Source organism: Catharus ustulatus, chromosome 7, assembly GCF_009819885.2.
Source record: "Catharus ustulatus isolate bCatUst1 chromosome 7, bCatUst1.pri.v2, whole genome shotgun sequence".
In the NCBI taxonomy this organism is placed as follows: domain Eukaryota; kingdom Metazoa; phylum Chordata; class Aves; order Passeriformes; family Turdidae; genus Catharus; species Catharus ustulatus.
In genome coordinates this window covers 17973513-17994277 of record NC_046227.1, presented here as the reverse complement: position 1 = coordinate 17994277, position 20765 = coordinate 17973513, and the positions used below count along the sequence as shown (strand labels likewise).

General features: G+C 36.1%; 1 protein-coding gene across 5 annotated transcripts in view; it reads right to left on the bottom strand.

Moving 5' to 3' along the window:
* The window catches only part of LOC116998560 (neurabin-1-like), a 40991-nt gene that overhangs the window by 8209 nt on the left and 12017 nt on the right, over window positions 1-20765 (bottom strand). For all 5 annotated transcript variants that reach the window (XM_033064361.2, XM_033064362.2, XM_033064360.2 and 2 more), the window contains exons 3-16: window positions 17044-17176; window positions 16540-16660; window positions 15928-16032; window positions 15633-15753; window positions 15125-15271; window positions 13317-13370; window positions 11486-11715; window positions 9756-9852; window positions 9486-9675; window positions 8548-8699; window positions 7432-7765; window positions 5022-5106; window positions 4357-4428; window positions 3671-3863 (exon numbers count right to left, since the gene is read on the bottom strand). In XM_033064361.2, the coding sequence (XP_032920252.1) occupies window positions 3671-3863; window positions 4357-4428; window positions 5022-5106; window positions 7432-7765; window positions 8548-8699; window positions 9486-9675; window positions 9756-9852; window positions 11486-11715; window positions 13317-13370; window positions 15125-15271; window positions 15633-15753; window positions 15928-16032; window positions 16540-16660; window positions 17044-17176 (2034 nt within the window). The remainder of the gene's footprint in view (window positions 1-3670; window positions 3864-4356; window positions 4429-5021; window positions 5107-7431; window positions 7766-8547; window positions 8700-9485; window positions 9676-9755; window positions 9853-11485; window positions 11716-13316; window positions 13371-15124; window positions 15272-15632; window positions 15754-15927; window positions 16033-16539; window positions 16661-17043; window positions 17177-20765) is intronic.

The following is a 20765-nucleotide window of genomic DNA, read 5'->3' as shown; positions in this document are numbered from 1 at the left end:
ATAAATAACCTGAAATCCTAAATTAAGCTGATCTTTAAGATATTTTTCTTCAGCTAGTTATGCTTGTATAAGAAAGCTACATTTTTGCAGTTATCTTCATTTAGCACTTCTGTATTTGTGTTCAGACTTCAGTTTCACCTGAACTCTGTTTTCTGGATTTTTCTATTTTAATTTGGTTTAAGTGCACTCCCTTATACTCTAAATTATTGACACACATTTTCAGCCTTAAAAACACCACACAAAGCTCAAGAAAAAAGCCACTACCACTACAATGTAACAAACATAAAACTCCCAAACCACAACTTGAGTTTTCCTGCTATCTTTGTGTAGTACTTTTCTTGACTGAGAAATGGTGTTCTATTTACCATGTAGATTATTTTATTAATTACTTTAAATTTTAAGGTTGTCTTCAGTCTTTTAGACGTAAAAATTATTACCAGAAACAACAGAATACTTTGTCCATCAACCTATTCTCAAATTAACTTCAACCCAAACTGAAAATCTATTTAAGAGCTTTTCTTCTAGCCACCCCTTAATTCACTCTTTCTACCTTTAGAGAGAAAATCAAGAACAATTCAGACAAACAAAACTAAAAAGATACAATAATAAAAACACAGCCAAAAATAAAGCATCTGAGCAACAGTTGTAATGTTTTCTTCTTCTCCTGCTCCTAATCACTTCATAGGAGTAATCTCCTTTTAAGCATTTAGAGCCAGTTGCAAAGATCTTTGACTCTTGAATAGCACAGAATTTGGACAGAAGAGGTTTTATAGGTATGCTTCCTATCATTTAAGGTACTAGATATAGTTTATATCCCACTGCTCTTCCTTGCATTGAAAATGAAAGACTGCATGCACGCTTACAGAAGCTAAGTAGTATTCTGGGAAAACAATGAATATAAACACTGTGTATTGTATTAGAGAATGGCACAGATTTATGTCAAGGGACTAATTTAAGAACTGTCTGCAAGCAGACAGGATTTTAGTTCCTGTGTTTCTTGTTTTCACAAAGACCAAGAAGTTGACTCGCTACTTTGTTAAACGTTTTTTAAGTTTAAAACTAACTGCAGAACCATTTTAAGAAAAAACTCCAACCTTTTAAGTGCAGTAACTCTCACAGGCAAATTTTGCAAAGCCAGAAACCAGGTATTAAAGAATATAATTATATTCCTTATATCATCAATGCTAAAACACAACTACAAAAATTATACACAATGCAAAGGACTTGGTTCCACAGAGGTTTTTTTACATTATGAAGTTCTTATTTTAGGCTTTCTTCTTTTACCTCCTATTCAAGAAATGCTGTCACATGATCATATGGGATAATACAAACAGAAAAGGAATAAATGTTATTGCTATATTTATTATAAATTGCTTCATTTATAAATTTTGAGTTAATATCAACAAAAAAGAGTATTCTTTCCTTGAATTCTGGGAAGATGACTTTATCCCTTGCTTTTTAATTGTTTTAGTAACAAGACTCACTTATGAGTGGTCAAGTACCTTTCTTTGTCAGTTTTAATGTTTTTTCTTAGCAAAACAGGGCAAAGCCTTGTTACTGTGCAAATGTAATTATCAACCCTAAGTTCAGATCTACAACAATTAGACATTCATTTGAAGCAGCAACATTGTCATATTACTATGTTTACAAAAGACCCCAAACACTGCAAAGTGAAAACAGCCTGACTTTGGAGAGGAAAACTATAATTTTATGATTAATGAGTTTATGAGAATCTGTTCTTCAATGGGATCACCGTTCTACCATTTTACAAAGGAGGAATATAGCTGGAGACTTGCATAATCTTCCAGCTGCTGGTTGGCAACTGGCACTAAGGAAAAGAGCAGCAAGCAACAATAACATACTAAAGCATGAGAAGGAAACAAAAAAACCCCAACCAGTAGGCAAGAAACCAGCTGGAAGGTTGAAATGGTAATCATCTTGGGTATGCCCAGTAAGAAGACTATTACTTTAGAACAATGTGGAAAGGAAGAGGGCATTCAATCTGGTAAGAACTTTTTGATTGTCAAAAGCAGGTGTATATGGTAACTTTTAAGAGCTACTTAAGCACATGGGTGCTTATAGTAGGAATGCAACAGTGGGAATTTTACTATGCTTACAAAAATTATTCAAATCAGATAGGAATGAGCAATGAAAAGGGGACCAATGGGTTATTCTGAATCAATGACTTCGAAAGACAAACCTACTGATTGCTTATCTATACAGGAAACACCTCTTAATAGCTTTGCTATGGCCTATTAAGAGATCAACTACAGCCTATCAAGAGACCAACCTATTAAGAGACCAACCATGCATTCCTATTTGATAAAAAATTGTATCCAAGTATATGCATATACCTTCCAAATCCTTGGGTTATTTATAGAAACATCTTTTGGCCACTGCATGCTTCAATAGAAGTGACCAATGCAAGAGCTGTAAATACGCAAGACTGACACACACTGGGCAGTATTTTGTGAAGTACTATTCTACTTCAGAGATTAAAAAATTCCTACTCTTATTAAGTTCCTGTGTTATAATCAGGATTGTATGTTTCTAAAACCACTTCCTGTAATTTAAAAAAAACTACCTATGCAAACAATTTACTACTCTGACAGGACTGCAGACTTACACTAGGGAAGTACTACAAGAGCATTTTAGTGCAATGCACATCTGGAAACATGGAAAGCAAACTCGTTATCTGCAATCTCTTCAAAACATCAGTGACTTCAGGAACTACAACCAGGCAAGGCTCTCTTCCAGATATACAACTCTTTTCTTTCTAACAACACAGAAGCTAAGCATGAAACATGAACACGAAAAGGTATTTTAGGTATCCAAAGTGAAGAAAAAGTGTGAAACTCAAAAATAAATCCACCTTATGACCTTACTCAACAACTGTAATTTTCAATTTGACAAAATCCAAAGGAAATGAGAAAGAAGTCAGTAAAATCGCTGCGAGCAAACATTCCTAAATTGAAAAAGGTTTTACCAAATATTCAGACAGCATACATTACCCCTTTTAGTTTCTAAAGTTGTTTCTTTCAAATAGTTTAAACTATAAAAGATGGTAACTATGGTTATAGACTGAATTGTGTAGCCTCACTCTCAAAATTTGGTTAAAAGGCACTAAATTATTAGATTATTAGTTACTCAGAAGCCTGGAAGAAATTGTTCTATAGATGTGTTTCTTGGCTTTTAATACTGTATTTGTTAATGAAAACTAGGATGCTATCTTCCTCCACCTCTCTAGGACTCCAGTCCTACATTCCAGTAGGGTAAGAACTGGCTGGCCAGTGTTTGGACAGCTGACCTCTATTTATGTACAATTCCTCCATGAACTGGTCTGGAAAACAGATTTGACCTTTAAAACTATGCTTTCCTGAAACTAGCATTACTTTTTCCATCACCAACCAGTGAAAAAACATGTCCTGTGACAGATTCTTCCTTAGATACTACTGAATAGCCTCTACTGATGCTTCAAAGAGGAAGGAACATGAACACTCACACAATTCCTGCTTGTAAGAGCTGTATTATCTCAAAATTCTCCAGCAGTGTTTATAAAAGGTGACGTAGTCAAGGACTGCCATTAGGCTTTCACATACTAACCACTGATACTTTTGCTTTATCAAGGTGCAATACCTAAATATTCAAAGCACAAATTAGTCATCTTTACCTTGCTTCTATTCTTCTCTTGACCATGCTCAGAACCATCCTGTCCACTCTGAGTAACCTGCAGACTGCTACTTGAAATCTGAGGCTCTTTGTGGCTGTCTCCAAACCAAGAGAAAGGCATGCAAGTAGGAACAGGGGAATCTGAATCTGATGCAGATAGATTGCCAGAGTCATCCAGAAGTTCTCGGGAGCCTCTGAGATAAGCAGATTAAATTCTGTTTAGGTAACAACAGCAAAAAAACCCCATCCCACCCCTCACACACACAACCACCCCCTTAGAAACAACAACAAATTCAAAACACACCACTTATTTTTACTAATTTCACAGCACAACTGATACTTGAAATGAAAACCATTACTTGCCTTAAATATCCACGCAAAATAATGAGTTATTTATCAACACAAATTTAAGAACTTTTGCAGCATTTCACACAATTTAATAATTTCAAGTAATTGCTAGCTTAATTTACTCAACATTCATCTTCCTAAGCAAAATAGAGTTTTAATGTTTTCTCCTCTACTCTTTCCTGTGACATTAGAAGCTCATCTCTGTATCATTAAATCTTAACAGAATTTTGCCACTGCTATACAAGACTGCACTTTACGATCAAACTTTAATGACAGTTTTAAAGAAATCCTTAGGTTTTTTAGGAATGCAATACATGTATAAAGTAACATAAGAACAACCTGCTATCCAGAGAACCTCTTAGATTTTCTTTTTCTTGCTTCTTGCCCTTGCCTCCAGACTTCCGCAATCCACTGAAGTGAAAAAACACAAATTTCATAAAGCACTTACATCTAGCTGCTGCAATGTTTCTTTAATTCAGCAAGTCAGTTTTTACATTGACTTCACCAGTCACAAAAAGCCACGTTTCTATTGCTACATAAAGCATAAATTTGCAGTTTACACATGCAATTTTAAAAGTTGTAGCATTCATATTCTATTTAAGAACCATGACAGTACCCTTTCAAAAGCCACAGATAACCACAATAAATACAGAAAATGCCTAAAGAAGCCTAGCATATAGTGGATATAACCAGGAGGAAAACCATAGTTTTATTGCTACATTAATGCTCCCAAGCAATGCACAGCACCTTGAGCAAAGTCACTAACTACATTACCAGTGTGTGAAATCAGTTTATTTTTATGTTACACATTATGATACATTTATCGAAGTACTGGTCTAAGTCTTTAATGTTAGCTGGCTTCAACAAGCTGTACCCTTGTCTTCAAAGGTGCTATGAAGTGGCATTACTGGACTCCTCAACATTGTTTTATTTAGAGAACATAATATTCTCAAAAATAACATAGAACAACACTTATTTCCAAAGGAACACATGTAAAATCTCACCCAAAATCTGGAAATCTCCTTTTGGACTTCCCTGGTGGTATTCCTTCATTTGTTTCTGGTGTCCTGTCTTCATTTTTCCTTTCTTCTGTTTTTCATAGAGAGGTGAAAAATAAAAATGCCGTTGTAAAATACTTGCAGTTTTCAGCTACTAATGATGATGCTTGTAAGTCAGATACTAAGATCTGGGTGACTGTTAAAACTCCCATTCCTGCACACCAATAATAACTGCAAATATTACAGCCACATCAGCCAGCCTAAGTTGTTCTCTATGGCATCTTCCCATCATTCTGGGAAGGCCATTGAAAAATGGCAACATAACAGCTGCTGACAACTATTCCAAAATATTCTTTTTGATAAAGAGTAATTCTATACTGTCTACAGAAAGGTAAAACTTACCACAGTATTTTGCTCTAATTAATCACAAACAAAAGTCAGATTATGACACGTTTAGAAAAAAGTACCTCTTTCTTTTGCACAATGTCAACTTCAAAACACACAACCACATAGTCAGCGTAAGATGCATCCAAGAAACTAATTTTTAAGGCAGCAGGTGAACAAATACAGCATTTAGTATTTCTTTACTACTCTTGAAATATTATAGATGCTCCTTCAGTATTATTTTTGGTTCAGTAGCCAGTCCAGGCCAGCTGCCTCAAACATGGGCTACGTACACAGCTGCCATCTCCAGAAGGTGTGCCTGACCAACACGGTCGTCAGTACCTGCAGAGTAGACAGCTCCAGACAAGCTGACTTTACTGGAAATGGCATTCAAACTGCAACAATTCTGAAGGAACAACTGCAACAATTCTGAAGAAACAACTGCAACTTTGAAACTCCTCCAAGACTCTTAGTACCGAATTTTTTGTCAAAGGAAGAATGTTCAGTATCAACTTTTCAATTATTATGCAAAATTAAGTGACAAGTACCACATGACCTCTTCTCAGTGGACTGTGAAAGATTACTGCAAGTCCTAAATGCACTGAGTTTAAAATTCTCAGGCTATTAGATTTTAAAAAAGTAATTGAAATACATTTTGTATTGCAAATCAGGTGTTTCCTAACTTAGCTACCTATGAAAGAGATACAGTTTGCTTTTTGGGAGACAAAGTAGATTTTAAGCTCTACCTTCAAAACAACTCCTGACAAGATATAGATACATTCCTTCAAGGACCATAAAAACCAAAAATCCTGTTTAGTACACAAAATTGAGGTCAACTATCCATATCTCTATCAGAAATAACCCTTATATATTTCAGGAAGGATTATCTCAAAGCTTACGTCAGGATACTCAAGAGTTTTCCCCGTTTTTTTGCCATATCTAATCAGATGATGTTTCTGATCAACTTTAGAACTTTAGCTAATTAGTTAAGCTAAATTTTCTAAATATATAACATCCAATAAATTATAACTACAGTTAAACTGCTATTAACTGTTATAAACTGTTATTTTTCAACTTGAATACAAAACCAGAAGAATTACTTTTAATACTGATGGTTGTTTCCACCTCTATTTCCAGAGGTAATATTTTAAGAAAAGAGGTAATTTCTTCAACATGGCACAGTAGGTTAAAAATACAGACTGACACATGAATGGATGAAAGGTAACAGAAAGGATTAATTCCATAAAATAATAGGCAGACATTTAAAAACAGTTAGAAAGCAACAACCTAGCAGAAACAGCATTTAATGTCATTTTGTTCACAAAGAACAAGCTTTCAATACTAATCCTCATGTACTGCATTAATTAGCAATTCCAGGGGCCAATTTAGAAAAAAGGTTTACAATGCTTTTGCCATCACAGAAAAAAACTGCAGAAAAGAAAGCAAAATCACATATGTATTAGGTATATGTCTTAATAAGTGGAGTGTTAGACTATTTTTGTTTGAGACTTTATAGAAACATATGAAATAAGGACAGTATAAAACAAATCCTGTTCCAGAGTATTAAAAGAATGGTTTTGTCTGAGCTGTATAGCAGAGACAGTAAGTAATCTATCTTTACACATTTGTACTAGCTGATTACAGAAGATATCAAACATTTAAAAGATTACATTAGATCCCTTTTTCAATTATTCATAAGAAAAATGCCAACTATTCCTACCAAATAATGATTAGTAGTGACTAGGCTGATTATAAGACCTTTAACCACCTTCTAGTGACAAATAATCCTAAGAGGACATGATGAATAATACAGTAAAATTCCCACAATACTCAGAATCTGTATCTTGTTTAAATACTCAGATAATGAATTTTTCTGGCAGTCAGGAAATCTGTCAGACTTGCTTTCCAATACATTGCCACTTATAAGGCTAGTGTTTTGCAAAAATGTACTAGGACCTTTACTGATTACATCTTAAATTTGTAAAACTTAAATCCCAAAGAATTAAAATAATAATAAACCCTTAAGTCTTACCCTTGGCTTCTTTCCCTTTCCCTTTTGCTTCTCTTGGCTTAACATTCTTGAGATACCCTTGAGGAGAATTTGGAGTCATCCCTTCAGGAGGAGGTGAACGAGTGCTGGTTGTGCTATTTTCATTGCTTGGCTTGTGTACTGGAGAAGAGTGTGTGGAAGCAGAAGGACTTGACTCCAGAGGACTTTCTGTACTTTCCCTTTTATCAGGCTTTTCACTCTTTCGATCTGCATCATCCAGGCACAGGAGAGGTAATTTTTCACTTGTTTCCAAGGTCTTAGTTAGGTTCATAGTGGAAGACTGTCTGTTGAGAACACTCTCTTCTGAATCCTCATCCTTCAAAAAATTTGAAAGTTATTTTAATATAAACATGACATACAGTCTTTTATTTTCTGTTCTTTTACCAGAGTGGAAGAACGTGCTCAGCAAATTTCCTTAGTTGATGAAATTTTTTGAATTTACATACTTGTGGATACCATCTGAATCACATGAATATGATTTTATAGGCTGTTACTCACCTCTATACACATCTTTCTGCACATCCCAAATAATCTTTTTCTAACCAAATCAGAAATGTTCTGGTACACCTTAGCCATTCCAATTCAATGCAGCCACTTTTCAGTCTAACTGAATTAGTTCGGTGCTCTCCTTCTATGACAGGCTCTCTCATATATTGACTATCTGTACCTCAATTCTTCAGCTGCTTTCCAGAAACATGAGAACATTTCACTGGTACACTTCTTGTAAACGCAAATGATGACTTATGGAACAATAAAGCATTTCAGAACTCTTTTTGAAGAAATTTAGTAACTAACTCGTTCCAGATAAATTAGTGTATTTCACAATATATCACTGTATCAAAATTTTTCAGCAAGCAGAAGTGGCACAGAACAAGTTCTCCTAGTTCCTTGCTAACTTCAAATTAACTGTGCTGAACAACCATGCTGGAGTTCACATATATGTTATGAACTCTAAAAGGTTTTTTCACTTGATGCAGCATAAAACTACGATACTTTGACACCGCCTGAATGAAGCATGGAGAACACTTACAGCTGTAAATAGAGATAAAACTCAACTCGTGTTCAGTAACCAGAGTGCATGATTGTAAATGTCAGTACCTGTAGATTTGCAGTCTGTTGTCCACCCGCAAGAGATTCTTTCAGCTTTGATCGGGAAGGCGGCTGGCGTTTTACTTTCAAAGCAAGCTGAGCTTTTGCTTTGTGGGCACTGGTGTCTAATCTGGGAGTATCCCCAACAAAAGCATCAAAATCTGCAACAAATACATACTTTTAAAAAAAGCAAACAAAAAACCAGCAAAAACTGGTAGGCAAGTTCACCAACCCACTGTCCAGAAAAATATTAAAATATTCAGAATTTCAGTCACTATTATTATACCTGTTAACCATTACTGTATGAAAATACTTCTTATATTATACTACCCCAATTTTAAACATTGCAATAGCCATTTGAAATATACTTTTATCCAAGTTCTTTAATTAAAAAATAATAAAATCCAACAGAATGTAATTGTCTTATGGATTGAAAACTGAATTCTGTTCTCAAATAAAAGAAAATTTGTGCCCTGAATGTGCTTTCCTAGCTTCATTCTTTAAGATAGAAACTCTTTACAAAGTAAGAGTTTACCAAATATTTAAAAAATTTAATTCTCATTTGAACCTCCATCAGATATTTTATAACAGAATTACAAGACCAAAAAAAAAACCACAGTAAGTTTACTGTAAATTAGAGCTTGAAATTCATGGGATTTTACTTGATACATCTCAATGTTTCAGTCCCACTATTAGTTTCACTAACAGAGAATCTGAAGAACAGTTAAAATAGTTGTCTCTCCATCCACCTCCTCTTTCCCAAAACATTTAAGAATTACATTACAACCATACTGAAAATATTGGGGGAACCTAAACTCAAGTATCCACACTGACTCAGCGAAAACATTTACTCAGTCAGTATGAATCAGCTAACACTTATCTTCACATATAACTCTTACTAATTTTCCTTAAGTGCAAATAAAAAATACTACATACAATCTACTTACCAGAAATCAGCATATCTAAAGAATTTATTCTTTCTTCTACTGATTTGGTTTCTTTTTCATTGTCTTCTTTTATCTTTGACTGTTCATTAGATTGGCCTGTACTTTGACAGTCATCTTCCAATAAACTGACACCTTCAAACACATAAGGCATTTTCTCATATGCTTTTAATTTATTTTCAAGCTCTGAAATCTGCAAGAATTAAAATTCAGAAGTGAGATACAAGTGTCCAAGAATGCCGAAGTTTATTTCAAAATATAATACTGATTTACTTTTTCCTGATGTATTTTCAGTTGTTCTGCATATTTCTGGTCTCTCTCTTCAAGTAGCTTTGAATGATCTTCTTCTTTCTTCATAAATTCTATTTCTCTGGTGAAAAAAATATATATGTGACTATGAAACAGTAATACACAAAAATGTAGAAAAATATGTTAAATAGAAATATGCACAATTGCATTTACTAAAAAGCATTCCATTAGTGAATGGTGACAAAAATAAGTCTGTAAGATATAACTGATTCAATAATCTTAAAATGATGCATTTATTTGGATACTTCTGCTGTCTTCAAAAGAAAATTCAGATGACTGTAATTTACTCTGGGCAGAAAAAGGATATGTGGCAACACTTTTTCTGCAAAGTTACAACCATCTCTCATTTTAAAAGTGGCAAGTTGTATATGCATTTAAGCCTGAAATACATGCACAACTCCAATCATTACATCTTACTGTCTTCCACAAAGATACATGCACACACAGTATATTTTCCTTCCAAAAACTATGGCAAAATTCTTTGTAGGAAAATAAATTGCATTTCAAGTTTCTACTTGGTTCATCCTACAGCAATTGCCATGGCCGGGTTTTACAAAAAAGAAGTAGTGACTACAAGAAAGAAACAAAAAGAAAAGCTGCTTTTGCCTGTGCCATATGGAACGACATACAAAACCAGAAAATAAGCATAAAACAGCTACAACAGATGCAAAGCTTCAGGGACAATCAAACGAGTAATGGAAATTTGCTAAACAGTGAGGGAATGGAAAGTAGCGTGTTAGCAGTCATCTTCACGTACTTTTGAACTTCCATGCGGATAAGCTTGGGAGGAGAGGGGAAAGGAGACCTTTAAAAAGCTCACCAAACAGCACAAAAACGTACTGTGAAAAGTAACATTTCTGGATGTGAACTACAAACCAAAATATCGTAATAAATTGCCTTTAAAAGTAAGTAGCAAGTGGAAAAACTGGGAACAAGAGTATTATAGGCTTACAGTAACTATCAAAAGCCACAGTTCTGCATTATTAGGACACACCTACAAATATTTTGCAATTACTTCTTGTTTAGCCAAGAGGGAAGACTAGAACAATTAGACACTATGCATAACAACAGTGCTGGAGTCCCCCACAGGTGTATCTAATAAGCAACATTTCTTCTAAGAAACCCAAACCCTTTCACAGATTGAAGATACTGTCTTCACATTGCCATTTTAGTGGGCTAGATACATACCCTCAAACTTTCAGTTTTTACTCCTCCTACAAGATAAAACTCCTAACTCAGACTGTACAACATGTATCTGGCTATTATTAAAAAACCTTTGATGCCTACTCCATCTGGAACATTGAAGCGAATCAAAGCTGAGGGTTTTTCACAAAGAACAAAAGGTATTGCCAAACACCTGGTATCAAATTTCAAATAGTCCTTCCAAAAAATATAGATGCATTACAGCTTTTAAACTAAATTGTTTTTAAAAATAAGTTGTCATTGAAATATTAAAGAATTTTTCCTTAGCTATGAATCAAAAGCAGCAGCAAGATTTCCAGAGAACCTTTCCAGAAGCTGGTGATGTAAGGTATGGAATAACTCTGCATTTATAGCCCACTGCTTCCCTGCACTCTAATCCATGAAAAGAAAGTATGTTAAGCAAATCCTATTCCCCTAGGTATTGCTGACAACCTTCCCCAAGTTGTACAAAACAAGCTATAAATATACACCTGGTATTTTGGGGTACTTACTTTTGCTGGTAGTCTTTAAGTAATTTCTTGGCCTTGTTGTATTTCTTTTCAAGGGCATCACATTGTTCTTGAGTCTCTTTGAGACGCTCATTTACTGTTTTGCATAAGTTTTGTGCCTCTAACCAGTAGGTCTCTAACTTTTTAATTTTCTCCTTGCTTTCATCCAAGTTTTGCTGTAGTTGGGCTCGATTAAATTTCCATTCGTTTTTTTCTGCTTCAGCAACTTTTAACTGAAAAGATTAATATTTAACAAATTAATCTAAACTAAAAGATTAAATAAAAAACAGTTGTTGATACATGTTTAAGTAGAGAATATCTAATAATAATTACATACTTACCAGCATGTTAATGACCAGGACCTGTATTATCAGCTTACATCATTCAAGATCTCACCAGATCTTAATATCTCTAGAAAGGCCTATTTTGAATACCTTCAAAGGCAACTGCAGATAAAGAATCTTAACCTGTGTAAGACTAGCTCCCTGTCCTACTACTTTGTTACTGACAGCTTTTTGAATAAAGATAACACGACCAGTTGAACTTCCCTGGTAACTTTCTATGACATTGGTCTTCCCCATCAATGACGGTGCAGGGTTTCCTTTTCTTGAGCTAATGTACAAAACCACCAAATATTCCCTCAGTAAAGGAAAGGGATGCCACCCCTTCAGCTTGACAGCAGCCACATTACACATGGGAATGTTAACATGCGAAGCTCTCCAGGTCTTGGAGGAGTGAACAGGATAGACAGAGCTTAGTTTGTCCATGTGTCCTTCTTTGGGGACATCACTTACACTAAGAAAATCAATGATTTTGAAGCCAGTTAAGATCACCTGGAACAAGGATGCTGAAAGGACCAAGAATTTCTTTAACTTAAAAATGGGGTTGTAAGTTGTATTAACATCAATATTTTTAACAGTTTTTGTGCAATCCAGTTGGGTCACATGCCAAGAATACTAGAAAGAGGAGGAGCACTGTCAGAAATCAAAAAGGGAAATGTCCTAGTCTGCCTTGCCTCAACAATTGCAGAGTGCATTAAATACCTCAACAGATACTGTTACAGAAAATTACTGCAAACTGAAGCACTATGCCCTCTTCACTTGCTACCTGTTGCTAGAAATGTGCTGCAACTTATTCTATTTCTGAGCAAGGCAACACAGAAGGGCAGTGGAATAAAAGAAGCTGCTCGCTCACACACAGTATTTCAGAAAAATGCTGTGTATAAACCTGCACCAGTGGAAAATGCAGCAAAAAAGAACAAGAAACACTTTCTCAGAATAAGCAGAGGCATTGACCCAATCTTGAGCAAAACACAAAACTACTGGAAAGAAGCACTCTGCCCAGACCAGGTCAGAAATTTGAGGGAAAGAGGATAACAGAAATAACTTTCTTTTAACAGAAAGACACAAACCATTGCCTGGCCAAATCTATTCTCAAATAAGACAAGTCTTATCCACTGATAATGTTCTCATATTTGTTTATAAATTGTTTCATACAGCTCTCCACTATATTCAGCTACTCTTAAGAAGTAATACTGAAGCATTCATTTTAAAGTGGAGACTTGGGGGATGGGTTTTTTTACTTGTTTTGTGTGACTTTTTGGGGCTTTATTTGTTTGGTTGATTTTTTAAATTTTATTTTTAATTTGAGCATAGCTCTTCAGCTTAGAAATGTTGGTCTAGCGTAACAGAGTATAGAGTGCCTGAGGTATAAACGGATTGCTGCCTTTTGCATTCAGCCTAGTCCTGGTAAAATCAGTAGCCATAACTTCAAAATAAACCACCCAACAACAAAAAAAAAACCATACTAATAACAATATTCTTTGAAAACTTACTTTCTCCTTCAGTTGATTCACTTCAGCTACTGTTACTGCATGTTTTAATTGTAGCTGGAATAGACAAAAAAAAATGTATGAGCATACACAAAATTATATTTGAAAATGCTAATTTTAAGTATTTCTCCATGATTCCCTTTTCCCCCAAATCATTGTTAGAGTGGCATAAAGTCAATAATTCATCAATTACAGGAGAAGTAATCATGAGCTTTTATTAAAATAAAAATAAAAATTACTCAAACCTCAAACAAGTTCCACAGTACATACCCACCCTAAAAATCTCCCATTGCTGTCTATACATCAGGAAAGCTGAAAAGATTACAATAACTCTTTAATGTGCCAGGGTAATGAAAAGGCAGCAATGCACTTATGATGATAACTGGTACACAGAATAAAAGAAAAACTTAACAGCACTAAATATTTTTACAATCAGCACTTCAAAATAAACGTACTGGCTTTATTTTAAAATTAAGCCATCTATTTTTACACCACAAATCTTCATAGGATTATTAGAAATCAAAAAGATTACACTTAAGCCAAATGTAAAGGTTTTTTTTTAACAAGTACTAATCCTTGTATCTCACTTTCCATCTGTAACCCTGCGGAGATTTTCTTTTTTGTCAAGGCACATTGCACCAAATCCAAATTAAAACTGGTGAACCCATGACTATTCTTCATTTAGATTATGTTAGTAACAGCACCGTTATGATGCTACACCAGATTATAATTGTATCCCAAATAAATATAGCACTTAAGAAGCTTCAGCTTGCTGCTATACTTCCAAACCTAGAAAAATTGTAAATGTTCTCTAGAGAACAGCAGCCAGCAATTTCTACTTCCTAAATGATACTGGCAACATTATCAAGAGAAGAAATTTAGGAGGTCTGCAAAATACCAATTCTTCACAAAAATAAAGCTGATGTAGCAGCAAAGAGTGTCTGACAAAACAGGGTTTTTTTCAGTATATTTTTCACCTACCAGAGTGAAAATGACAGGCACTTAAATCTATCAGAGAAGCCTGAACTCCTAAACGTCAAAGGCTGAGGCTGTACCATTTAAGTCCCTGACTAAATCCCACAGCCCTGAATAAAGCAAATATGTTCCTTTATAAAAACCCTGGGAAAAGAGAACCGCACCATTTCCAATTATGTTGTGATTCAGAGCCTGGAATGCCCTATTGGGTTTACAAATCCATTCCTTCCAAAAAACACACCATAAAAGTACCCTCCAAGCCAAAAATATGCCTGTCTACAGAATCAAGTGCTTTTATGTACACAGATATCTCAGAAGACTGCAGGGACTAAACCAAAAAATTAAATACGTATTTCTTGTCTTCCTGAAAAATATCTCACAACAACACTTGAGACTGTATTTGCGCAACCCCCCATGCTCTCCGCAGCTAAAGTCATTCTACTGGGCAGCAAACACATTCAAAAACCAAAGGGCCACAGGAAAACTAGGAGAAGAATTCTATGTATCTAATGCAACACTCAGACATGACAAGGACAGAGATAGGGCTGGGTTCTACTGCCTGTTTCCAAGGGCTTTTAAAATTTAATTTAAATCAAAAGATTGTTTAATGCAAATATGCATAGGGAAACTGGAGATAAAAAAAGAAATACAAAACACCTACATTCCAATGGACATTTACCAGAGATATTGCTGACAGTGGGAAAAAAAAAAACCCAAAGCAACAAGAGAGAACATAAAGGAGATTATATCCAAATCCTACAAGGTTCAGATGCTCCCCAGTGCATCACAAAGAATTTTTAAAAATACTTTAAGTATTTTAAAATATGCTATACCACCTCTTTAAATTTAAGAAGAGACTGTGCTGAATCCATATCCAGTAGTAAACCAATATCTTCATTTTCAGGAAGATCAAAAACTTCTACAGATTTTCCATGTAAATGTGACTCATAAGTATCCTCCTCCTCATCATCATAGTCATCATCCTGACAAAACGAGAAAATCATGACATTCAGTAACACACACACACACACACTCTTTTGCATTATGGTAGTAGCAATAACCAAAACACACAATCAAGGAATTCAACCAGCTGCAAAACTTTTCTTGACTAGTTACAATTCCTTTTTAATTTCTTATACCTAAGAGAACAAAGAAAGACATGCACAAAACTATCACATACAACTGACAGGTATAAGTGTATTTTGGATTAGTGATAAAGCAATAATCATGTGCCTTGATAACAGTAGTGTATGAAGTGCTTATTTTCCTGTTTTTAACAAGTTGCCTGTGTTACACTTTTTTGTTTCAGTTTATCCCATCAGCAGAGCATGAGCAATGTTTTACCTGCTCTGTATCATCATGAGCATAGTGCTGCTCGTACAGACATCTCTCTTGCTCTAAGGTCTCACTAATGAGACGCGCTACTTCACTCTCAGCCCCCGGCTTCTCTCTCCCAATCAGAAACCTACAGGAAAAAAAACAAATTATCTTGTAGCAAAAAATCTTAACATATGCTTAAGAAATGAGTTTGCTACACTGTTGCCTTCCACAATATGTTCCTAAAATTTTCATACTGTGGTATCCTCCATGAATGAAAAATGACAAAAAGAAACTATTATTTCATAGAAAACATACATACCTCACTGTGCCTTTGGTGTTCTTTAGTACAGTGGCTGCAAAGAACTGAGTAACTCCCACTAGACTTATGCCATCAACCTCAACAATCTGATCATTTACTTGAATTCTGAAAAATAAATAAATGCTTAGCTATCAGTTAAACAATAGTATTTTGGCTTGAAATGTTTTTGACATGACAAATATCTCTTAAAACTCACTAGTATTTAGAATGATAAATTCTGAGTCCATTGAAATTCATTGCTTAAAAATAGTCTCCTCATCCTCTGTTGCTACACAAATCACCAATTAAAATTAACCCAGTATTTGACTCCATGTTTTTTATACTATTTACACAGTGATTGGCGTTCTGGGGTGTCAACACGACTTTGTAGTACTTCTACACGTGGGCTCATTTTGAAGGCTTCTACAGTAAGCAGATCTGCAGTTACTTAGCAAAAATGTCCTATAATAAATAACTTGCTTTTAAAAATTTAACATACAGCAGGAGTGCAATATTCACTCAGCTGCATCCAGCTTTTGTATTTTTATTCACAGTATTCAGCATATCTAATGATAGCAACTGGGCTCCATTGGAAATTTATAAAAAGCATAATCGATTCAATGAAAAACTCACCGTCCATCCCTCTGAGCAGCTCCACCATCCGTTATTGTTTTTACAAAAATACCTAGTTTTTCCAGTCCCTGATCAGCACCAACTCCCATTCCAATGATACTGATGCCCAGACCCCTGTCACCTAAGGGATTCAAATACCTAACATTAGCTGCATGATATATGATATAACAATTAGCAGTACTGAGTTTTTTTCAAAGCATTCCAAGTCCTTCCACACAAGATAAAAAATTCCCTTGAAAAAGAGAAAAAAATGGAACATATTTTCTATGTAGATACTACTTAAAGCCTTTTTGCCCTGTACCATTCCTAACTTCTATTCAGTAGGACAATATGCACTTAAATAGAGGCCTGTCCAGTTAATACTCACTAAATTCACCAGAACTGGCCATTAATCTGGACATACATTCAAGAATTCAATACTTAAAATTCAGGGAATATACAGTTATGGTTTTATCTTTTGATCCCATAGTATCTCTTGGCAAATGTTCAAGGTTTGATTTGCACCTTTTTCAATTTCCACAGGAAACACTTCCATTTTTTCCACCCTTTTCTCAAGTTCATACTCAGCCGAGGCTGCCACAGGATCAACTTCTTCATTACGTCTATCATAGTCTTCATTTGAGTAAGTACTGAAAACCTAAGAAATATAACAGAAAACTTTTTAAAATGTCGTCTCACCTCCTTTCAAATATCATATAATTGAAAGACAACCCGTAAGGAAATTAAAGTGGTATTTTCTGAGATCTCATTTTCCTAACAACCATCAATTTAATAAATACTGTTGCTGATAGTTTCCAGTTTACACAGAAGTAACATTTTAAAAGTTTCAAAACAATTACTTTAGCAGATTTTATCTTGCAAATGCACCAAACAGTTAAAAGAAATCAGTCAGCTCCTCTTTGATATTGTGTGACTTTTTTTATTAGGACTACATTCCACCAAATCCTTCCTCTTTTCTTCCCTCCCCCCACACCATCTGCCAATTGCAGTGTTTCAAACAGATGTGGTTTTCTGATTTTGCAAGGGAATCACACAGTTTCCCAGGAAAAGGAAATGCCTTACTACATACATTACTATTTTTAGTATTCACTCCAGCTGAGTTTCTGAATTGTTAAAAATAAAAGATAAACAAACAACACAAATTAAGACAGAAATCTAGAAAGGAAGAATAAAGTATATGTGACATGGTTACATATCAGCATGCTCATTAATTGTATTAAAATTAAGAAGTTAGGAAAAAAAGGAAATTTATCGCACTCCCATTTATCTTAAAAAAATAAGGTTTATCTGCTAAATGTTTTGCAGGCACTGAGTGTTTTAGTCAACATCACTGTAAGGCAAAAAGCACGCATTGCAGCTTCAGCAGCCATCTCTCTAATCAAGAACATGCAGCACTGACACGAAGTTCATTTACACTGGCTTACTAAATTTTTGCAATTGTTGTATTTTCCACTAATAGACTACCTAGACATGTAACTGCAATCATGTAAATACCACAGCACTAACTGTAATTAACATCTTCCCTGTGAGTTTGCATTCACTAATCTGGAGCTTTAGCTCAGTAGAGCAGTAGCTTCAGATGCCAAAAAATGGTCTTTGAAACATTATCAAAAAGCAACCAGTGTAACTCAGTATTTCCCATGAGGAGCCTACTGCATCACATTCAGACTACAACTTCAGTTTCACAAACTCATCCCAAACCCTGCAAAACATCTACTCCAAAAACTACATGGCCATGTAGTCAGTCCAGTAAGCAAGCAAGATTAGATCCACTTGGCTGAAAGGGAAGGAAGAAATCCACTCTCAGAAGTCTTATGTCTTCCACAATAAAAGAACCTTCCTTAGAAGCTCTGCTTCCTAAGTCGTGCATAAAGGTTAATAAACAAACTCCTTGTGACTGTCATACAGATAGCAGCAGGCAACAACTGGACACAGAAAGACAACAAGGGTCACACTTAACAGTATGTTTTCCATGAACTCTACAGAAAAAGATCTGCAAAACAGACAATGAAAACCATCTAAACGGTCTTCTTCTACCACTATCAGAAAAAGATGGCCAAGTTCTGTAAATTAATCACCCTCCTCAGCCCCCAAATCACTAAACAGGATATGCAGCAGAAGCATTTAATGCAGCATTATTCACCCCTTGGAACAAGACCAGCCTAATTTGTTTACTTTTTGTTCCAACAGAAAAAGTAGTATCTCCAAAAACACAGTCAAATTAAAACAAGATTAATTTTAAACTAATAATAAAAAGGCATTTAATGAGCGGACAAATGATAACTTATTGGTGAGAATATGTGAGTTCTTGAGGACAAATCAAATACCATGGCATGAAAAAAAGTATAAATTCCTATACAGTAAATTCACGAATACAAGCTGCACTGAGTATAAGCCGCATCTCTGGGTGTTGGCAAATATTTCGGTTTTTGTCCATAGATAAGCCGCACCCGAATATAAGCCGCTCTGTCGTTCGCAGCGAGGACCCGCGTGCAATTAGTAACAGAACCGCGGGAGGGCAGGGTTTACTGGCTGAGCTAAGGCTGTGCAGGCTCGGCCCGCTAGGGGCTGCTGACGGGGCCAGGTGGCCCAGCCCGGTGCTGCCGCTCGGGGCCGGCCGCCGCTGCCACTGGGCTCGGTCACCCCGGGTCGGCGCTGCCCCACGGTGGCAGGCAGGGACGGAGCTTCCCCCGTTCCTACGGCAGCGGCGGCGGGCAGGGACGGAGCTTTCCCGCGCCCGTGGCGCCGGCGGCGGGCGCGGACAAAGCACCCCGCCTCCTCCCCGAGCCGCGGCAATGGCTGCGCGGGGCTCCCGTCGGCTCCCAGAGCCGCGGCAATGGCGGCGCGCATTTCCCCCCCCTCCCCGGGCCACAGCAATGGCTGCGCGGGGCTCCCGTCGGCTCCCCGAACTGCGGCAATGGCGGCGCCCCCCCCACCCCCCTCCCCTGGGCTGCGGCAGAGGAGGGAAGAAGAGAGCTCTCCCGCCTCTCTCCCCGCCCCCCGTGCTGCCTGCAGGGAGCCAGGGCAACACAGTAACACTGTAACAATCGCGGAATGCCGGCTTTTACTGGCAGGTGCTTGGCTCAGCGCCCTGGCTGGCACGTCTGGGGTTGTAAATGTCAGAAAATTATTCACATATTAGCCGCCCCAGACTATTAGCCGCACTTCCAGGTTTCCACCAAAATTTTTGTCAAATTGCTGCGGCTTGTATTCATGAAATTACTGTACATATAATCTAGTATTAACAGTATGACTAAAATGTTAAAATATCTTTTTAACTATTGAATGGTTGTAAGAGTAAAATGTGAAAAATGGCAGTAGTTAATTTTGGAGACAACTGCATTTTCTTAGTTTTTTACAACTCAGTAGTTTAACAGAGCAGATGATGCAAGTAGTTACTATCTACTGATGAATGACATTACCACAGGGAAGACCAGCTCCTTGCACAACAATTTATGAAGTGCTAGAAATTTGGGGAGAACTTGCACCGTAACAACAACATTGTGCATGCTGCAAATCTTGGGCCACCAGCATTAAAATACCTCTGGAACTTCTAAAAACGATTTATTATTTTTCCAGCTTAAAAGTAACAGAATTGTACTTGACAGTCTCATGGAATTTGCTCATTTTTATACAAAATTAATCACGGGAATTGTCCATCTGCCAGGAGCAGATAACTAGTGGTCCCTTAAATTCCAGTGATGTTTATAATTGCTATTAATAAAATAATATCATAAACATATCTATGAAAATGAAGACTACTAATATTTATGCATACTAGCTTTTTAAGAAAAGCCTATTTGAAACCAATCGTGAGTAGTTCACTAAGAGAAAGAATTCATATTTTTGTCTTAAAGTGACAGTTGGCAACTATACAAGAACATTTGGGTAATATTCTAAAAACCATAACCTCATAATTAAAAGAAGACAGCCCCATTTCAAAATAGTAAGAACAATGCAACCCTCTCCAAACTTCAGAAAAATAATTTTGAGGAAAAACATCAATTTACAAAGAACAGAGGAAAAGCAAAACTTATAAGCAGAAGCCAAACATAACAGAAAGCAAAAGCACACTACAAAAACTGTGACTAAAGAGTCAAGGGTAGAAGACAGAAATTTTTATTGTGTACATGTGGAATCATAACATTGTGTTCATCTTTTATGAGGGGAGAAATGTTGATATTAATATAGAAAATACAGAACTGGTCAGCAAGTTGTTCTTGCCA